At 47.4% G+C, this 17,149-nt stretch overlaps 1 protein-coding gene across 4 annotated transcripts in view; it reads right to left on the bottom strand.

Annotated features, from left to right (window-relative positions):
- Positions 1–17,130, bottom strand: part of WDR59 (WD repeat domain 59) — a 51,447-nt gene extending 34,317 nt beyond the window's left edge. For 2 of the 4 annotated variants that reach the window (XM_055818526.1, XM_055818529.1), the window contains exons 1-8: positions 16,800–17,128; positions 12,698–12,747; positions 10,671–10,806; positions 7,065–7,150; positions 6,102–6,182; positions 4,103–4,140; positions 1,449–1,537; positions 850–966 (exon numbers count right to left, since the gene is read on the bottom strand). In XM_055818526.1, coding sequence (XP_055674501.1) covers positions 850–966; positions 1,449–1,537; positions 4,103–4,140; positions 6,102–6,182; positions 7,065–7,150; positions 10,671–10,806; positions 12,698–12,747; positions 16,800–16,853 — 651 coding nt within the window. In that variant the 5' untranslated portion in view covers positions 16,854–17,128. Of the gene's footprint in view, positions 1–849; positions 967–1,448; positions 1,538–4,102; positions 4,141–6,101; positions 6,183–7,064; positions 7,151–10,670; positions 10,807–12,697; positions 12,748–16,799 lie in introns of all 4 variants that reach the window. The other 2 variants (XM_055818528.1, XM_055818527.1) reach the window with 2 other exon arrangements.
- Positions 17,131–17,149: the final 19 nt, after the last annotated feature.

Here is a 17,149-nt window from a genome sequence, read left to right as displayed (position 1 = left end):
TTGCCAGGGTGCCCACAGCATCATTAGTAATCCTATTCATTACGAGCAGAGATGGCCCCAAAGGACAAATATCAAGCTACTAGCATCTGGCAGCATCCCTTAGACAACAAGGGACTTGTTATATTCACAGTGATCATGGCTTGAGTAATTAGAGCAGGGAGACAGGCAGCCTGCATGGGCTTTCAGAGCTACAAGGTACCCTGCAGGCTCCCAGCCAATGTACCAGTCCAGACTGGAGGCAGGCCCACCCTGCTGTTACTGCTAATTTTGTAATGAAGAATCTAACCTTTTGCTTTGCTAGAATTCACAGCAATTGCATTTGCCTCAGAGCTTAGCTAAACGTGAATGAACTCCATTTGGCTGACGTACAAAGCGCACTGTTTCCCCGCAAGTAAAAGGCCCTACACAGCAATGCTTGCAGGCAGTCTCTTAGTGATAACCCAGTTCGGCATGAGTTTGGGTACCCCGGAGGCTGGAGTATGTCTCCCCGCAAGCTGCTGTAATCAGCTTGAGGCTGGCAACACTGCATTTTGGGGAGAAGGCTCTTCTGGCATGTATGGCCAGCTCCCTTCTGGCAAGCAGCAGGCAGAGGCAGTTGTTTTCAGCTTCAGTACTGCCCAAATCACCACAGATATGTGGCAAACATATGTGCACCCATTCTGCAACAACTTCTCTGCCTGTTCTGTAAAGCCACCCCTGGCTCAACACATGCAGGTGGCCAGAAACCAAAACATAAGGATGCAGATCTTGTCAATGGCAAGCACGCCCCAAGACTTCAGCAGCAGTAGAAGGGGATCTGCTCCACCACCCTGACATCTCCCAAGCAGGAGTCCCTGAAGCAACACTTACCCTGACAGAGTTGTCCTGGCTGGACGTGGCCAGCGTATACTCATTGTCAGGATGCCAATCCAGACCGTGGATTTTAGAGAGATGAGCTGCCAAGTACTCTACTGCAGTGCTGGGTTTCTGCAAGGAGAGACATTTTCCTTCTGAGCACAGGACTCCTGAAATTTGGTCTAACTAGACCTGGCATAAAAAGAGACACTTTTAACAAGGGCAAGAGAGGTGGAACACCCTCCTGCTGGGCAAAGGCAAATAGCTCAGCAAAAGCAGTTGAAGAAAAGGTCCTGTGTAGGTGTGGCAAATTCCAGTCACCAAGTGCAGCCCTGAATGATACTTTATACTCAGTAAAACAGTTAAGTACTACAAGATGAAAAGCAAAATGTTAACGGGCACAGTGTCTGGGGAAGGAGGCTATCTACATGCTCTCTTCAGGCTCACAGGCTCCCAATTCCCTCTAGTTTAAATTGACTCACAAGAAAGATTTGGGGAAAAAGTAGCATATTTTTCTCAGTATTTATCAGAGTATTTATCCCTCTGACCAGAGGGACGTCTGTATCAGGTAGGTGAAAATACGCACAAACTGCTCAAAAAACCCTTCAGCTTACCCTTTTATCCCAAATTCGGACATCCCCATCATGGCTTGTTGCCAAACAGTTGGCATTTTTCTTGTTCCACTTCACCTGGGAAGCTCCAGCTGCAGTACAAAGAGAGCAGGTCAAAACAAGCAATTAAAAAGTAAATGGCACAGGAGACGCCTGACCTGCGCTTAAAGCTGCTCTTCTTTGCACAGGAAAGGCAGTTCAGAGGAAGGATATCCCAGAAAACAGCACAAAGAATGGTGTGGAAACAATTAACCATTGTGTCCTCAGGACAGCAAAGCAAGAGTGTTCCAGTTACATGCCTAGAGATCTTCTCTGCAATTTCTAGCCACGGGTTGTACCCGATTAAAATACTCATGCCCATTAGTTCAGAAGGAGCAACTTCCTCCAGAGAAGAACTGCAGGTCCACTACCTCCCTCCCAGATCCCTTCTGTTTTCATTCAAGTTACTGCCAGGTGCTTAAAGATTGATTAATTTCTCTCCCCATGTCCTGGTTTCAGCTGGGGTAGAATTTTCTTTTTAGTAGCAGGTGCAGTGCTGTGTTTTGGATTTGGCGTCAGAACAATGTCAATAACACACTGTTGTGCTCAGTAACCTTTATACTAAGTCAACAACTTTTCGGTTTCCCAGGCCTTGCCAGCAGAAAGGCTGGAGGGGCACAAGAAACTGGGAGGGGACACAGCCGGGACAGCTGACCCGAACTGGCCCAAGGGCTGTCCCATACCATGGGACATCATGCTCAGTATATAAACTGGGGGGGTTGGCGGGGGCCTGCCGATCGCTGCTCGGGGGCTGGCTGAGCATCAGTCATTGGATGGTGAGCAACTGTATTGTGCATCACTTGGTTTCTTTTCTCTCTTCCCTTTGAATTTCACTCCTTTCACCTTCTCCCTCCTTTTAATTATAACTGTTATTATTATTTTGGTTTTATTTAATTCCAATTATTAAATTGTTCTTATCTCAACCCTCAAGTTTTACATTCCTTTCTGATTCTCCTCCCCATCCCTCTGGGTGCGTGTGGGGGAGCGAGTGAGTGGCTGCGTGGTAGTTAATTATCAGCTGGGGTTAAACCACAACACCCCAACACCCTCTAAACTATCTGATGCTATACAAGGAACTAGTGTTATTATCTATTACTGAAATGGAGGTGCAGGAGAAGGCTGGAGTGCAGGTGGACCTTGTGTCTGGCCAGCTGGAGGTAGACTCACTGGGTGGACCAGAAGGCCACCGTATAACTGTCAAAACACACCACAGAAGTCAAAGACACCAACGGCATTGTAAAGAAACTGGATGATGGTCCAGATATGATGATATACGATATCACAAGGGACTCAGTCAAGGACCTAAAATCAGAAGATGGGCAGTTATTTCTAGTAAGTAGCAAAACACAGCTTCAGTTGATGTGGATTATTCAGGCATTGTAAGAGAAATACATGTTCTGTTCATCCTTATTCTGCCAGTATTTTCGAAACATTTTAAGCTATCAGAAAGGTGAGGTCCATGAAAAAGCTAAACAGATCTCAGCCAGCTGCTATTCCCCACTTCACTACCCACCTCCTGCTGCATGGTGAGCAGATTCATCCTGACAACCTGGCAAAACACTAGTCCAGGGGAAAAAAAAGCTGCCAATAGGCTGCCAGTTGATTGATTTGATCCACTCACGGAAGGGTACATCAACATCTAGACCAACACTAAACGTAATCAGGCATGGGAGGAAGGAAGATTTCCGGGGAGGAAGCTTCTGGGCTGGCTCAGCTGACCTGTGAAACCTGCGCCCAGGCACCAGAATAAGCTATGCTTCTCTCCAGTTCAGGAAGGCTTCTGCGTCGCTGATAGAGAGGTTTGCTGGCTGAGAAGGAAGAGGGAGCCGCTGCAGATGTGTAGCCTAAGGAGATCTAAGCAGCAGACCGTAAGAGACACACGTTGTGGGGACAGTAACTCAGGAAAAGGCTGTTTTTCTCATCACCCGTGCTTTGCCCAGCTCCAGCAGGCAGCTGGTGAGGACTGACACACAGCACCTGCCAGCAGGCGGGATTACAGGCGGCTGGACAGTCACACTGCCAAGAGCCATGACAAGTGCCTTTCCAGAGCAAGTGCAGCCCAAAGAGCATCTTTGTGTCACCGCTGCAGCTTCCTGCACCTTGAAGGTGCCCCAGGGCAGCAGACACAGCGGTTAACATAGCCAGCCCCTCAGCAGGTAAGGGAGCAGGCTGGCAGCTGGCAGCACTGACACCACTGCCTGGGGTGCAATTCAGTTTCTCAGCAGATTCAAACACAAAAGGACATGGAGAAACTACAGGCAGGCGACACAGGACGAGCAGTGTGGCACAGTGGTTAAGCAGGGAAGAAACTATCTAAAAGGCAGAAATGCCACATGACCATCCATCAACTTCAGGACAGCCAGTCCAAGCACCACCACTGCCCTCCATGCCTGGGAACATCCAAGGGCTCCACGTTCTTTCTGAGTTCCACTCCTCTCTAAAAGGAGTTGAGAACTGGAGCCTTTCAGGCTGCCTCTACATGGGACAATCACACACGGTGGCACTTCGGTACTCTGCCACAATCAGTTCTGGAGCATGAATGGAGGGATGAATAACAGCAGGGGCATACAACAACAGGCTCGCTTAATGCCTGCATCATACATACATGTCATACTTACCGACTGCAGAGAGCGAGACTGTAGGCTTCCTGGTGTCTCTGAAACACAACAAGGCTAACGTGACTACCCACAGCCCAGCCCAGCAGGTCCACACACACCGCACCACCCACCCCGCAGCAAGCTCCTTGCTATTCCAGGACTAATTTTATTGCTGCCTCTTGGGAGCTAACGTGCCTTCTGCTTACCAAAGTACACTGATGTTAAATGGAATACGGAAAGAGGTGACCATCTGGAGGACAGCAGCCATCCTGTCTTGCCACCACACACAGTAGCAAATTTAAGATGTAGGATGGAGTTAGAGGAGCCTAGAGGAGAAACACCTGCAAGAGTGGCACATTGCAACTGGGCAGGCAAGGAAACGGGGCTCACAAAGCATTGCTGCAGGAAGCAACAAAATAGCCTTTCCCAGGAGGATTAAAAAAAACTAACAGAGCTGTGGAAAAACTAGACAAGAGGCACTGATGTGTTTGTGGAGCCTTTGCAGACCCTGATTCAAGGCAGATGGAGCAGTGACTTCAGAGCAAAGACTTCATGTCTAGCACATAACAACAAAATTACCAGGAAATAAGCCCAGCTGTGTACAGACACTACAGAACAAATTCTGCGGTGGTAGAAGCCAGTGCGGCACCATGACAGCTCCCAGCAGCTAGGACATGGAAAGGCAATTCACTCCTTGACCTTCCTCCTCAGGAAATCACCTGCCCTTTCATGAAAAACACCAGTGAAAATGAGGAACGTTGTCTTCAGCTTTTTTTGTTTGCTGAAAAGCAGAACATTTGCTGGAATGGACTGCACCTCTCCTTCTAATTCTGCCTAATCGAAAAGTTATTTTGTACAAAAAATTAAGCAGAGAATTTCCAGCTGCTCTTACCATAGGGCTACCTCCCTGGGGTGTCATTAGAGACAGCCGCTTCAGCAGCATGTTCTTTGCTGGAGGCCAGCAGCCCCAGGACCTTGCTGCCCCAGCAAGCTCAGAGACCTTATTAGCACAAGTGGGATGTAGAGGCTAGTCAGAGACTGCCTGAGCAGCGCTTCTGGACGAGTGACAGACGCAGACACAAAATGATGGAAGGGCACAGTAAGAGTTAAAGTGGGGCTTCTGATAACAGCCTTCAGATAACTCTGTTTTTTGCTTGGCACTAAGATAGTGTCACAGGAAAAGACAACCAGCAGTCATTGTCTCTCTATGTCTTTTAATTACACATTAATAATATATTGCCATTCTCAAGCACCATTTAACCAAGGATCTAAGTGCTTCATAGGAGCTAAACAAGCCTCGGGGTAGCCTGGTGCAGTGGGGTTATATAATTATCCTCCTATTATCACTGAGCAAGGGAGGCAAGAGAGGAACAAAGTGACTTGCCAGGGGTCATAAAGAGTCGCTGTACAGCCAGCAAGAGAACCCAGCAGTCTCAATGCCAGCTCCTTGCTTCTCAGGTGTAAAATATGGGATTTCAATATTGGTGGGTTTTGGATATATAGTTGGAAATACATTACCCTGAAATTACTCATGATAGAAACCACCAGGAATCAAGAGATGGCACAAACAGGAAAATGTTTCTGAACACCACTGCCAGTCTTCCGACCACTGAGGGAGAGCCAGCGACAACCACTGAATTTAGTGGAAAATGGCTTAAGGATCATGAAATGGTGCCCACTCACTCAGCTAAAAAGCCCAGCAGGTTGAGGAACACCTTTGGACTCCAGAAAAAGCTGCCAAGGAAGGATCTGAAGTGGTTAGGAAGTGAAGCCAGTCAGTATTTTTTTAAAACAGGAGTGTGACTGTGGCTTAACTGTACCACTCTACCCTTCATTGACTCTGAACTGACTTGAAAATAGGGGAACAGAAGTCATCTTTGAGATTACGGGAAGTAAATGAAGCCCCTTCAAGCGCAGCTGAAAAGCAGCACCCATCAGTGCATGCTTTGCCCTGCAAGCTGTTATTTACAGAAAGGAGTCCAATGATTTCCCGGCAGTGCAGAAACATACTGATTCTTACTTGATGTCCCAGATATAGATGTATGTGTCAACAGAACTGGTGACCAGCAGGTCTGGCTCAAACACTGCCCAGTCCAGGTCACTGCAAATGCAAAATCATAGTAGGTCAGCAAAGAAAAGCACACACAGTTTGCATCAACTGCTCACAAGCCCCCAGTACATTTCTCTGACAAATTCATGGCATCCGTGACATCTACCAAAACTATTTAAGTGAAAAGCAAGATCTTAATCATTTCTCTAAGTAAATCCCAAGAAGCAATGAAATGCTTCTTAGTAAATTCCAGTGAAGTAACCTCCTAGCTCTGAACTTTACAGCTATCATGTATGCGCTCCTTCCTCCACAGGCAAAGTTACCAGGCATTCTTGGCATCAACCTCTCTCTGGGATGCCTTCCTATTGGGATCACCAAGTGCACCTGGGACACAAACAGCCTCCAGTCAGCCCAAACAATGGCGTTTCAAGGGCTGTACATACTTTCCACAATCAGGAGCTGGAGTAAAAAAAACAGTCCTTCACCTGCATTTCCAGCCCAGTGCTGTAATACAACCCTAGAACCAGAGGCAGAAATCTCTCCTGCACCACTGTAACACACTTTGAGCTTGACCTTTGGGATTACCTGCTTTAATTAAGCTGCTACCGCACACAAACATGGCTCGGATTTAATTTAATAAACATGCTGCTATCTGTTTCCCAGATGATGGCTGCTGTTCTTCACAAGGACAGCAGCCTAAGGCAATGACACTTGAGCCATCAAAGGCTAAGTTGATATACTGGGGGGAGCCATGAAAAGGTGAGCAGTTTCACATCTGACACCATCTCCAAATGGGAAGGCAGTACAGTCCGGAAAAGTGGAAAAAACAGCTCAGAGCAAGAGCCTGAGCAGGGCCAGGACCAGAACATTCAGCTTCTACGGAACAATGCACCAGTTTCCACCCAGCGGTCCTCAGCATCCCTCGTTCCTCACCTGATCACACGTGTGTGTCCTTGCAGCGATGTGCACACTTCCCCATTACCTTCCTTCCACTTATACAGGTCAACTCGCTGATTGCTCTGAAATCAGATGGAAGAAAGGAGACAGTCTCAGGCAAACCAGGTAGGACAAAAATCCATGTCTTAGGACCAGGTTCTCTTCACTTTGAACAACCTGCTACCAATGAGTCACACTGTGATTAGCAGAGTCCTTGCCCAAAGCGGGAGAGCAAAGATGAAACTACAGGCTGCAAGGACTCAAAAGCTTACACTTTAATTACACCCACTTAAAATTGGAGATGAACAAGAATGGGAGAAAAAAAAAAAAAAACACATTGCAAAATATTTCCATGAAATGATGTTCTCTGAGCTTTTATTTCCTAACAACATGCTGTAACTGCAGGCAACAGGCAGCCAAATTCTCTCCGCAGGAATACCCTGCCAGTCTTTTCAGATTCACAAATGGAGTTTTCAGTGAGGGGGATGATAGACCACCACTGGTCCTCCTCAATTCTTTCCCAATTTCCTTCTGGGATAATCAGGGCCATTGCCAAACAAAACCAATACAGTCTAATGGCTTCAAGATCACCTCCTCAAGGGTACGTCCATCCTTGCCAGCCCAGGGAAAAAAAAAAAAAAAAAAAAAGCTTTAAGTGCTTATCACTAACTGTAAACCACAGGAGCAAACCAAATGAATCAATGACAACATTATTTAGGGCTCCTTTACTCATTCCAGGAAGAAATCCTCCCCCAAATGCAGCCACACATAAAGTTACTTAGAAACTAGTTACCGTGCTTTAAAGTTCATGTTCTGCCTCAATCGAGGTTTGCTTCAGCCCAGGCTGACTCCAGCCCTTCTGGGGCAGGAATTGCCTTTTTGAGTGCATATATAGCACCAAGCACAGTGATTCTTGGGCTGGAAATTCATCTTGATTTTGCAAAAACAGAAATAACACACCTTCAACATCTGATTTTCATTAGCCTCTTCTCAGACTTAACGTGTACATGAGGGAAAAGATAATAAAGAAGAGACATCTTACATTTTTTGTGGCAGTTTTTTGTGGTGGTGGAGTTTCTTCTACCCCAAAGCTGCTTCATATGAATTTAAACTTGCAGATAGATAAAACACTCCAGGCTTCCCTGAAATGAAAGGTCTCCTCCCAACCCAGCAATGATACATGGCACTTCTCTAATAGCTCACAGCAGGGCTGCACAAGGGCTTGGGGCAAGGAAAACTCCTTGCATGTTTCTTATTGACAGATGGATTTAAGGGGGTAGAGTGAAATTACCAAACAGGATTTGTCCAGGACTTCAGAGCTGCTGCTACAAGATGAGGATCACCAGAAGTTTCTCAGATTCTTAGTCGGGCATCTCACATGGAATGTGCTGACCCTAGCACCAGGTGTGTGGGAATGACAGCTCCTCCCATCAGGAGCATTTTCTAAAAACACATGTTTCTCCTGATAAGTATCAGTATACACTTCCAACAATTTCATCACCCTCTTGTTCAAGTATTTGTGACCACACAAAAGTAACAAGGATCTAGGCTCGAAAACAATGGCATTTCTGAAACAGCAGCAACGTGCTTGAGCCAGAGGGGAGACACAGCCAAGCACAGCAAAAGGACATGTTTCAGCTCTTCTGGAAAGAAGCTAAAAAAATAAGAAGCCCTTATTCAAACACAAGAACAGACTTTCCCTCTGCCTGCACCACTTCCAATTAACAGCACTGTAAACCAGGTGAGGATGCTGGCCAGCAGGATAGTAGCCTTTTACACACTCCCTTTCCATCCACAGGGATGCAGAGGGATAGGACCCTCAGGGCTGTCTACACCACCTGAACACATGACGACCTCAATAGCAGGCTGATGGAGGACTGACAGCCAGCTGAGTCCCGAAGTGGCAAATCACATCTTCACGTTGCTGAATCCAAGCTGATTTAGCCTTCTGAAAGCACCTTTGCTCCCTCAGACATGGCCCCCCGACACATCCACACTGCCTTCAGACCTGACCTGGGACATGCAGACCTGAGCACACGGTGTAAGTCTGCTTTCCACTTCTAAACAAGACAGGCTAAACTCTAGTCCTAGGACAGGGCTGTAATGCATCAGCACCTGAACATCAACCAGCTGTGAGATGGCTGGAAAGGAGGTGTTTCTGACCCATACTGGAAAAGGTGCCTGATCTCATCTTGGGGATTCCTTACCTGATGCGTGTTGTACATCTAAATCACCAGAGCATCTTTGCACCTTCATTTATAAACAGCAAAGTTTGATGCCAGCTGCACCTAGTTTCAGTCTGGAACAAGATGAGTTCCTGTGTTGGCTCCGTGCAGCAAGAGACAGGAGTGCTCAGATGGGTGGGATGGGCACAGCTCCCCTTTGCAGCAGGGTCCTGCTCAGATAAGCATTAATCTGATAACCTGATTAACTGGATATTGCCTTCAGAGTGTATCGGAAAAGCATCTTTCCCACTGTACTCGTGGCCTGCACAGTACATTTCCTTATCTGGTTTTGATTTTCACAGACTGTATCCAGAAGTGGCACTGAAGGACACCTTTTTGCAAGTTGAACTAACACTCCACTCAGAAGCAGACAGCTGCTGAAAGCACCTTTCAGATGTCAGTCATGTGCCAGAGCTGGGAAGAGACAGGCTGGGGAAGGTCACCAGAGCAAGCAAGCAAAGGCTCCTAACTGACAACACTGGTCCACTTCTAAGACTGCCCTTAACTTCAATCATAGCCAGTCCAGGAAACAAAAAGAACAAAAAAACCCCAGGAAACCACTTTCAGCTAAGTATTTTCTCAAAAAAATACATGAAACCTCTCTACCCCCAGCTATTCTAGGACTCTCAGGCTATAAAAGCAGATGCAACATGACAGAAAAAGCACCTCACCATGAGAGCAGTCTGCATCTGGCTAGTGCCGGTTGCTGCAGTGCTGTGGTTGATGGCTAAGACTGCTGCTAGCAAAAACTTGGGGCTCTGGGTGAACAAGCTACAGGGGCATGACAGGGTGAGTAAAGATCAGAGCTAAAAACTGCATTCAGGTCTCAGACGGCCACTACTGCTTCTTCAGAACAGCCTATTCACTTCTCCACACACTGAATAAGAGCTCCTCGATGACTCGGCCCCTGCCCATCTGCAAATCCAGATTGTTACAGCGGTGAGCCAGTATTGACTTGTGCTATTTACAGACTGCCTGGTGCACCACATCCCACCAGGAAGGCAGGGAGGTGAAAACAAAACAGCACAGAGCAAGAAATTCAATAAGTGCACAAATCTCGTAACAGAATGGAAGTTAGAAAGAGAGCACATCCCTGCTTCCTTCCAGAAAAGGACCATTTGGGTGCCTGATTTATTTGGCAAGGTGTTTTATAAAAGACAAGCAAGCAAAACTAGATTTAACACTGACTGACCAGTAACTCAGAGCCATCAAGCCAAACACCTTGCTGGCAGTAAATGAGAGTTAGGCCTTGATCTTGCAGTGTGACTTGCAGAAGCACGCCTGTGCCAGCTCTGTACAGCCTTCCAAGTCCGCAGAAGTCCAGCCGTGAAAGACCAGGGAAGAGGATGAGTTACAGCTTTTAAATGAGTGAACTTACCGAAGCTGCGAAGTAGTACGCGTAGCTGTCGTGCGGGTTCCACTGCACTGCCCCAATGTCCCACTTGCTCTGGCGGGAGATCTTCCGATGACCCTCGTTTGGTGCATCCAGGTTGACTATGTAGAGGAAACGGCGGCTGCAAGACACAGCGACACAAAGAGGCTGCATCACACAGAACTGATCTCAAAATCCCAAGCTCACATGGAGCTCACAGCCTTGCATCTAGAGGGCCAAAGAAGAGCAGGATTTCACAAGACAGATGAAAATACTATTCCAGACACATACTTCAAAAAGAGCTACATTTAAAAAAAAAGATAAAGCAGACATGCTGAAATTAGACAGGATCTGCAAATGTAATGGGTAGCTCAGACCACAGAAAACCTTGGATAAGTAGAATACAAAAGGAAGCACTGGGAAATGCTGTAAACACATCCAAATAAGCTTTGCTGGCCTAGTCCTGCAGCAGCAGAGCCGAGGCAGCACAGGGCTGGGCGTGCAACGCAACAGCTTCACTGGAACCAGCTTCAGTCTGGAGAGGTTGCTCTGAGCAAGAGTTAACGAGCCTTGACAAACATAAGATGATTCTAATGGCTGCATCTTTCCACACCATGCTGTCTGGGGGACTTGGTTCCACAGACAGTACGAGTACACCTGCGCAGAGCTAGCTCAGCTGCAGCAGCTTAACACGGGTGGACACAGCACTGCACTGATCTGGTTGTATTCCCTGAGCTAACCCTTTATGCAGCAGATGTATTTGCATGACGCTAAACCTGAGCTTGTACATTCTGGTGGACATGGACACCTTCCCCACAAAGCTAGGCAAGGTATCATTCCCTCCACAGTCTGATTCACCTTACCAGCAAGATAAGCCGCCCAGAAATAATTGTGAGCCAGCTGAACTCTAATGGACAACCAGCACCAAAACATATTGAACCATATATAATTAACCACACCAGCATCACAAGCTTGCATAGCAAGCACACAGCTGCTCCGAGCACTATGAATTTTCCCAAGAGAACGAACATAAAGAGCATCTTTGCTGCCTTTCCAGACCAAAGTCCTCAGGGCTCCCTACTCTGAAATGCGAAGATGCTGAGCCCTCTGAGGCTCTCCTACAGATTTAAAACAAAGGAGACAAAACCTGAAGGGCTGTTGAGCATGCAGTAGAAGCTTGCAAAGCAGAGGGCCACAGACCCAATGCTGAAGTGCAGACAGGCTGTCCCCAAATAAACAAGCTGTGAAACTGAGCAGCATAAGGAGGAAGCGGCATCAATTTAGACCCAAAGCAGCTGCTGAGCCAGTTACTCCTGCACAGGGCTGCCAGACTACGGGTTTACACGGAGGCCAGGGGGTCTCTGAGTTGTACGAAAGGACCTAAGGCTGACCAAACATCAGCTGCACCCACACAATCCTGAATTTCAAGTAAACACCCTTATTGGTGTGGTAATTGTGTCACTGACAGCAGGGCAGCAATAGCTGATAGTACTGAAAGGCGGCAGCTGGGCAGGCAACTGCTGAACAGTTTGAAGACTTGCCCTGGAGGTGGCTACATAATGCCAAGCCCTCCTGGGAGCTCTGGCAGCTTGCAGTCCATGGCACCTCCTGTTCTTGTGGAGTATCATCCCTCACTGAAGCAGGAGAGAAGCAGGTCAGGGAGCTTGGCTCTTCTGCCCAAGTACGCTGTGGGGATATCTGGGGCAAATTTTATCTTAAGGAAATTAAGCAAGCTGTATTTCAAGCAGAATCCAAACAGTACTTCATGGTGCTCCACCTCCCACAAGTGGATTTGGGAAAGCACGTATCGGGAAAGCCACGACAGTACTTTATTGTGCTGTTGTTGCTGGCTTTCCATTCTGTATCCCATTGGAAACGTGACCCAGAATCCTTTTCATCCAGCCTTGAACAGAACTCAGCTGCACCTTTCTGAAACAATACATCAGCCCTTCAATTGAGGTCAGCCTGAAGGTTGCTGATTTGGCTTGTGGAAATGATTGTCATACATTTCTAATGGGGACTGTCATGCTCACCCTGAGAGTACTGCACGCTGTCCCAGGCAATCCACTGACATCGCAGTCGCCTGTTAAAGAGAAGCAGAGACAAAATTAAATTATACCTGTCAGGTCAGCTTCTCGGTCAAAACACACAGCTTTGGGGAGGAGTTCAGGAACACCTGCCAGCTCATCTTCAAGGTATAAACTGCTACGGTAAGAGTCAAGGCTGATACCTGTCAGGGATGGCAGAAGTAACATCCCCTTAGAGAAGCACAGATGGGAGACAGGGTGTAGCGGTTGATTTTGGGATGCAGGACAGCGCACAAAAAACATCTTTGTTCAAGTAAACTGAAGGCAAGACCTGGCAGACACCATTACAAGCACTGAGACCTTGCTCCCTTCTCCCCGCTATGGCAATCACAGCTGCAGCCTTTCAATCAGCAATCTCTAATAATCCGTATTAATCAGCCTCTGCTCCTGCTCAGGAGCTTTCTCAGTCTCTCTCTCTTCCATTGCAGGGCCAGATTTAATTATATGTGTACTGGGAGATAGCAGTGCAACCATTTGTGTGTGGCTGGTCTCCAAAAATGAGACATGGCTAAGAGGCATCAGAATTTACTTTGGCACTGCTTGTAAAGAAGGCTAAGAGATAACTTAAATGCCATAAGACCCCAAAAAAATTAAACAGACTGGCCAATTCCATTCTGAACGAAAAAGGGGGAGACAATGTTGAAACAATCACCTCATTTAATTGCCAAGAGAATAAAGGAAAATTTTACTTGGAAAGCTGAACAGTTCAGCCCATAAGCACAGATATGACTTCAATGCAGTTTTTAGCGTTCACAGTACAAAATCAGCATGTGCCCCATACTCTTCAAACTAAGTGCTGTCATCTTCAAAGCTACCTCTCTGAGGGCTCAGGATGTCTCTGCTGCTCTTCAGGATTCTGCTAAGTACTCTCAGCATGGATATAACAAGACTTCCAGATGTCCCACAGCTACTACTTACAAGTATCACTGAAACCAGACAGACAACGTGGCAATCCCACTCCATTTCAATCAGATTTGACAGGAGAATAACCATCACAAAAAACCAGGTTTTTTTCAAGCAGGGCCCCATTCCCTGCTTGCAAGTACACCAACTAAGGGAAAAACAGCATCATGGGCTCATTCTTCACTGGAGACCAAAATGCCACACGGCAAACAGCTACAAATGCCTGCAGAGTTTCAGCAGGAGTCTGCAGTAAACCCCAGGCCTACATCTATACCCCAACCAAGCCAAGTTCCAGCACTTCTGTTCCAGGAACAACCCGCTTCCATTGCTTTTTCTTGGTAGCACATCCAGTCTTCTGGCAAGGCTTTCCTAGTCCTAAAACTAATGCTGTAAATAAGCAGCTAGTTTTAATATCTCTAAATGGAAAACAAATAATTCCAGCTTCCTAAATTTCACACCACCTTGCAAAACTCAGCGGGTTACTAAGTTCATACTAAAAAAACCCAAACAAACAGAACACCAAAGAACCAGGAGAAGGAAGCTTTCCTTGACAATACACATTTCACTTCTGAGGAATGAAAATGAGGATCCCTAAAGCTGTTACTGGAACCGGAACTTTCTCATGTGATGAAGAGCTAGTCAGCTGACCTATTTCACACAGCTGTGGCCATCTTTCCTCAAGACAGAACAAACACCATCAATTTAAAGTGATTGACAATTTCACATACCAGCTTATTTTTTCCAGTATTGGCACCAGGATCTCATTCTTATAAATTGTTTATTTATTCATTATTATTTAATAATGAACATTGGTAAACTGTTTTTCCAGGCACCAAATGTCATAAAATGTAATGATCAACTAGAATGAAGTAAGAAGTTTCACATGTCAGGCTGCTATTCTGGTTGGTCATAAATGAAGTCATTTTATGGCAACAAATAGCTCCCTACAATACTTCAGTCTTATCTAGGCAACAGAAAGAAAGAAAAAAAACCAAACAAAAAAAAACCCTGAAAAAACCAGTTGTCATTTAATGTGCTTGGTGGACTGATATGTCAGTCTTCACAGCACAACCTTCCAGAAGGAGGGAGCTGAAACTGAACAAACCAACCTGAAAGCAGTTTTTATCCTAAAACAGCAATCGGGATAGTCAGAATTGCTGTTTATGAGTAACAATTAGGTGAATAAGCATGGTAGGAGTACCACGCATGTAAAAACCAGCTCTGAGCCCACAACCCAGGCAGCATCTTTTCAGATTTCAACCACCTACTCTGGTATTTCACTTCATTTCTGCTAGGTAAGCCAAGGAAAATACATTTTCATGACTGAACTTCCATTAGTTTCAAATCTAGTTTCATTCTCTCCACCTGAAAGGCAACAGACCAACCCAATGTGCTAAGGCTATACTGGTTTTCAAGAGGTGCAAACTCTTGAGGCAAGTAATACCAGTTCCCTGCACACCCAGCTTCCCATCTACACACCAAGTTGCTACAAGTGGTACTATTTCACCGTTGGATGTGGCGAGCTTTACTCTCCTTTTGATAGCAAGGACAGTGTGACAAAAGCCTGTGGATGAGAAGAGTACAGAGACTGCCCCCTCTGTCACCTTGTACAGAAAGAGGACGCTTGTAGGCAATGCTGGCCCTAAACTACCAGAGATCTTCTGAAGTGTTGCAGGCTGGGTGCTGTAGCTTTCACATGACACGCTCTGGCATGGCGAACAAAGACAACTGCAGTGCTCGCAGACATGTACAGGCTATAAATGTAACAGCTGCCCACTCTTTTGACTCTTGTTTCCATGTGAATTGGTTTTGGGATGGGGATTCTGGAGACAGCATGGCCTACAGACAGAGCTGAAGCCTGGTACAGGACGATTACAGCCAAGGTGTTTCAATTTCTCAAGCTCGGGTTTCCCATCTGCAAAAATGTTCATGCAGACTCCTAAAAAAAGCTCAAGCACAAACGTATAAATGAGTTTAACTTGAAGCAGCAGTCTAGCAGCCCCAACTGCACTGAAGCTCTCTGGTTTCGTATGAGAGAGCAGGCAGGTCAGAACAGCTGAAGAAAGATCACACCACAGTAAACCGAAGCGACCAAAATACCAATGGTTAACCCCGCAATTAAGGTATACGCCTGCACAACAGCAAGACTGAAACCAACTGCTGCAGAAGAAGATGGAAACACCTGTTCTCTCTCCTCTCCGCTCCCACACGCAATCATTATGAATAAGCAATCAAATCAGGAGGCCACGCATCTCCTGAGCCAGATGCAATTTAAACTGTGATCTAGGAAGACATACCTTCGTACCTCATTACCAGTTTCCTGAGAGCAAACCTTCAACAGCAGACAAACCTGCTTTAACATTTCTTCAATGAGGAAAACAAAGCCGATATAAAGCTTTTGAGGTATAAAAGCAAAAAGCTCTGTGAGCTTACAGGGGGAAGGCTGGATACAGCAGGCAGGACCCTGCACCTGTTTGCAATGGTGAGCACAGAGCTGACACTGTTCCAGCACAAGAGGACAAACTAGAAGACAAGTTTGCAGACCTGTATTTTTTATTTTAATCTTTCTGGGTTTCCTGTTGAAGCAGTTCATAGCTCACCCACCATCCCCAGCTTTGCTAAGCAGCTGCCAGCATCTTAAAAAAACCCGTTTCTTAGAATAGCTCCCAAGAGAGCACATAAGCAAACTCTTAGAATTCTCCAGTAGCCAGCAACTTCAAAAGCTGACCTTTTTGCTATTTATAAAAAAACAGAACCCGCTTTTCCTCCTAACCGAGCAATTCCCAACAATTTATGTCGCAGCAGAGAAGGCAGCTAAAATGGTCTCAGAGGAAAAATGAGGAAAGATGTGTGGGAAGTGATAATAGCTCCTATTAGGCCTGCCAATATACTTTAAAAAAAAAAACAGCCGAGATCTAATTAAGACTAAAAATAAAGCGCCTCATGAATCAAGGCAGTATCTCCGCGCAAACGGCTCCGGGACCGGCTCAGCCCCGTCCGCGGCCGCCGAAAGGCCCCCTGCGGCCGCCGAGCCCGCCCGGGCCGGGCCCCGCTCCCGCTCTTCACGGGACAGGCCGCCCCCCCACCCCCCCGGAGCCGGCCAGAGCGGCAGCCCCCCGGCGACGGCGGCGGCGGCCCCCCCGACCTGGGCGTCGCGGAACTCCACCACCACATTCTCGCTGCTCCAGCGCGCCGCCATCTTGGGCCGCCCCAGCAACCCCCGACGCCGGCGGGGCAGGGGCGGGGCCGGCGGGGCGCGCGCGCGCGCGGCGCGGGGGCGGCTGGGAAATGCAGTCCGCCCCTGCCGGCGCCCCGCGCACCCCCCCCGCCGGCCGGGGGCGGGCAGGCCCGGGGGGCGCCGCGGCCTCGCTGCCCGGCAGCGCGGCGGGCCCGGGAGGGCCCGGTTCGCCCTCCCCTGGTGGCGGGCGGCTGCGGCGGCCCCCGGGCGGTTACAGGCCCGCCGCAGGCCCCTGCGGAGCGGGGTGTGTGGGGGGG

This window comes from Falco peregrinus, chromosome 14 (genome assembly GCF_023634155.1).
Source record: "Falco peregrinus isolate bFalPer1 chromosome 14, bFalPer1.pri, whole genome shotgun sequence".
Classification (NCBI taxonomy): Eukaryota; Metazoa; Chordata; class Aves; order Falconiformes; family Falconidae; genus Falco; species Falco peregrinus.
Note: the sequence above shows the minus strand (reverse complement) of the source record. Positions and strands in the feature narration are given on the sequence as shown.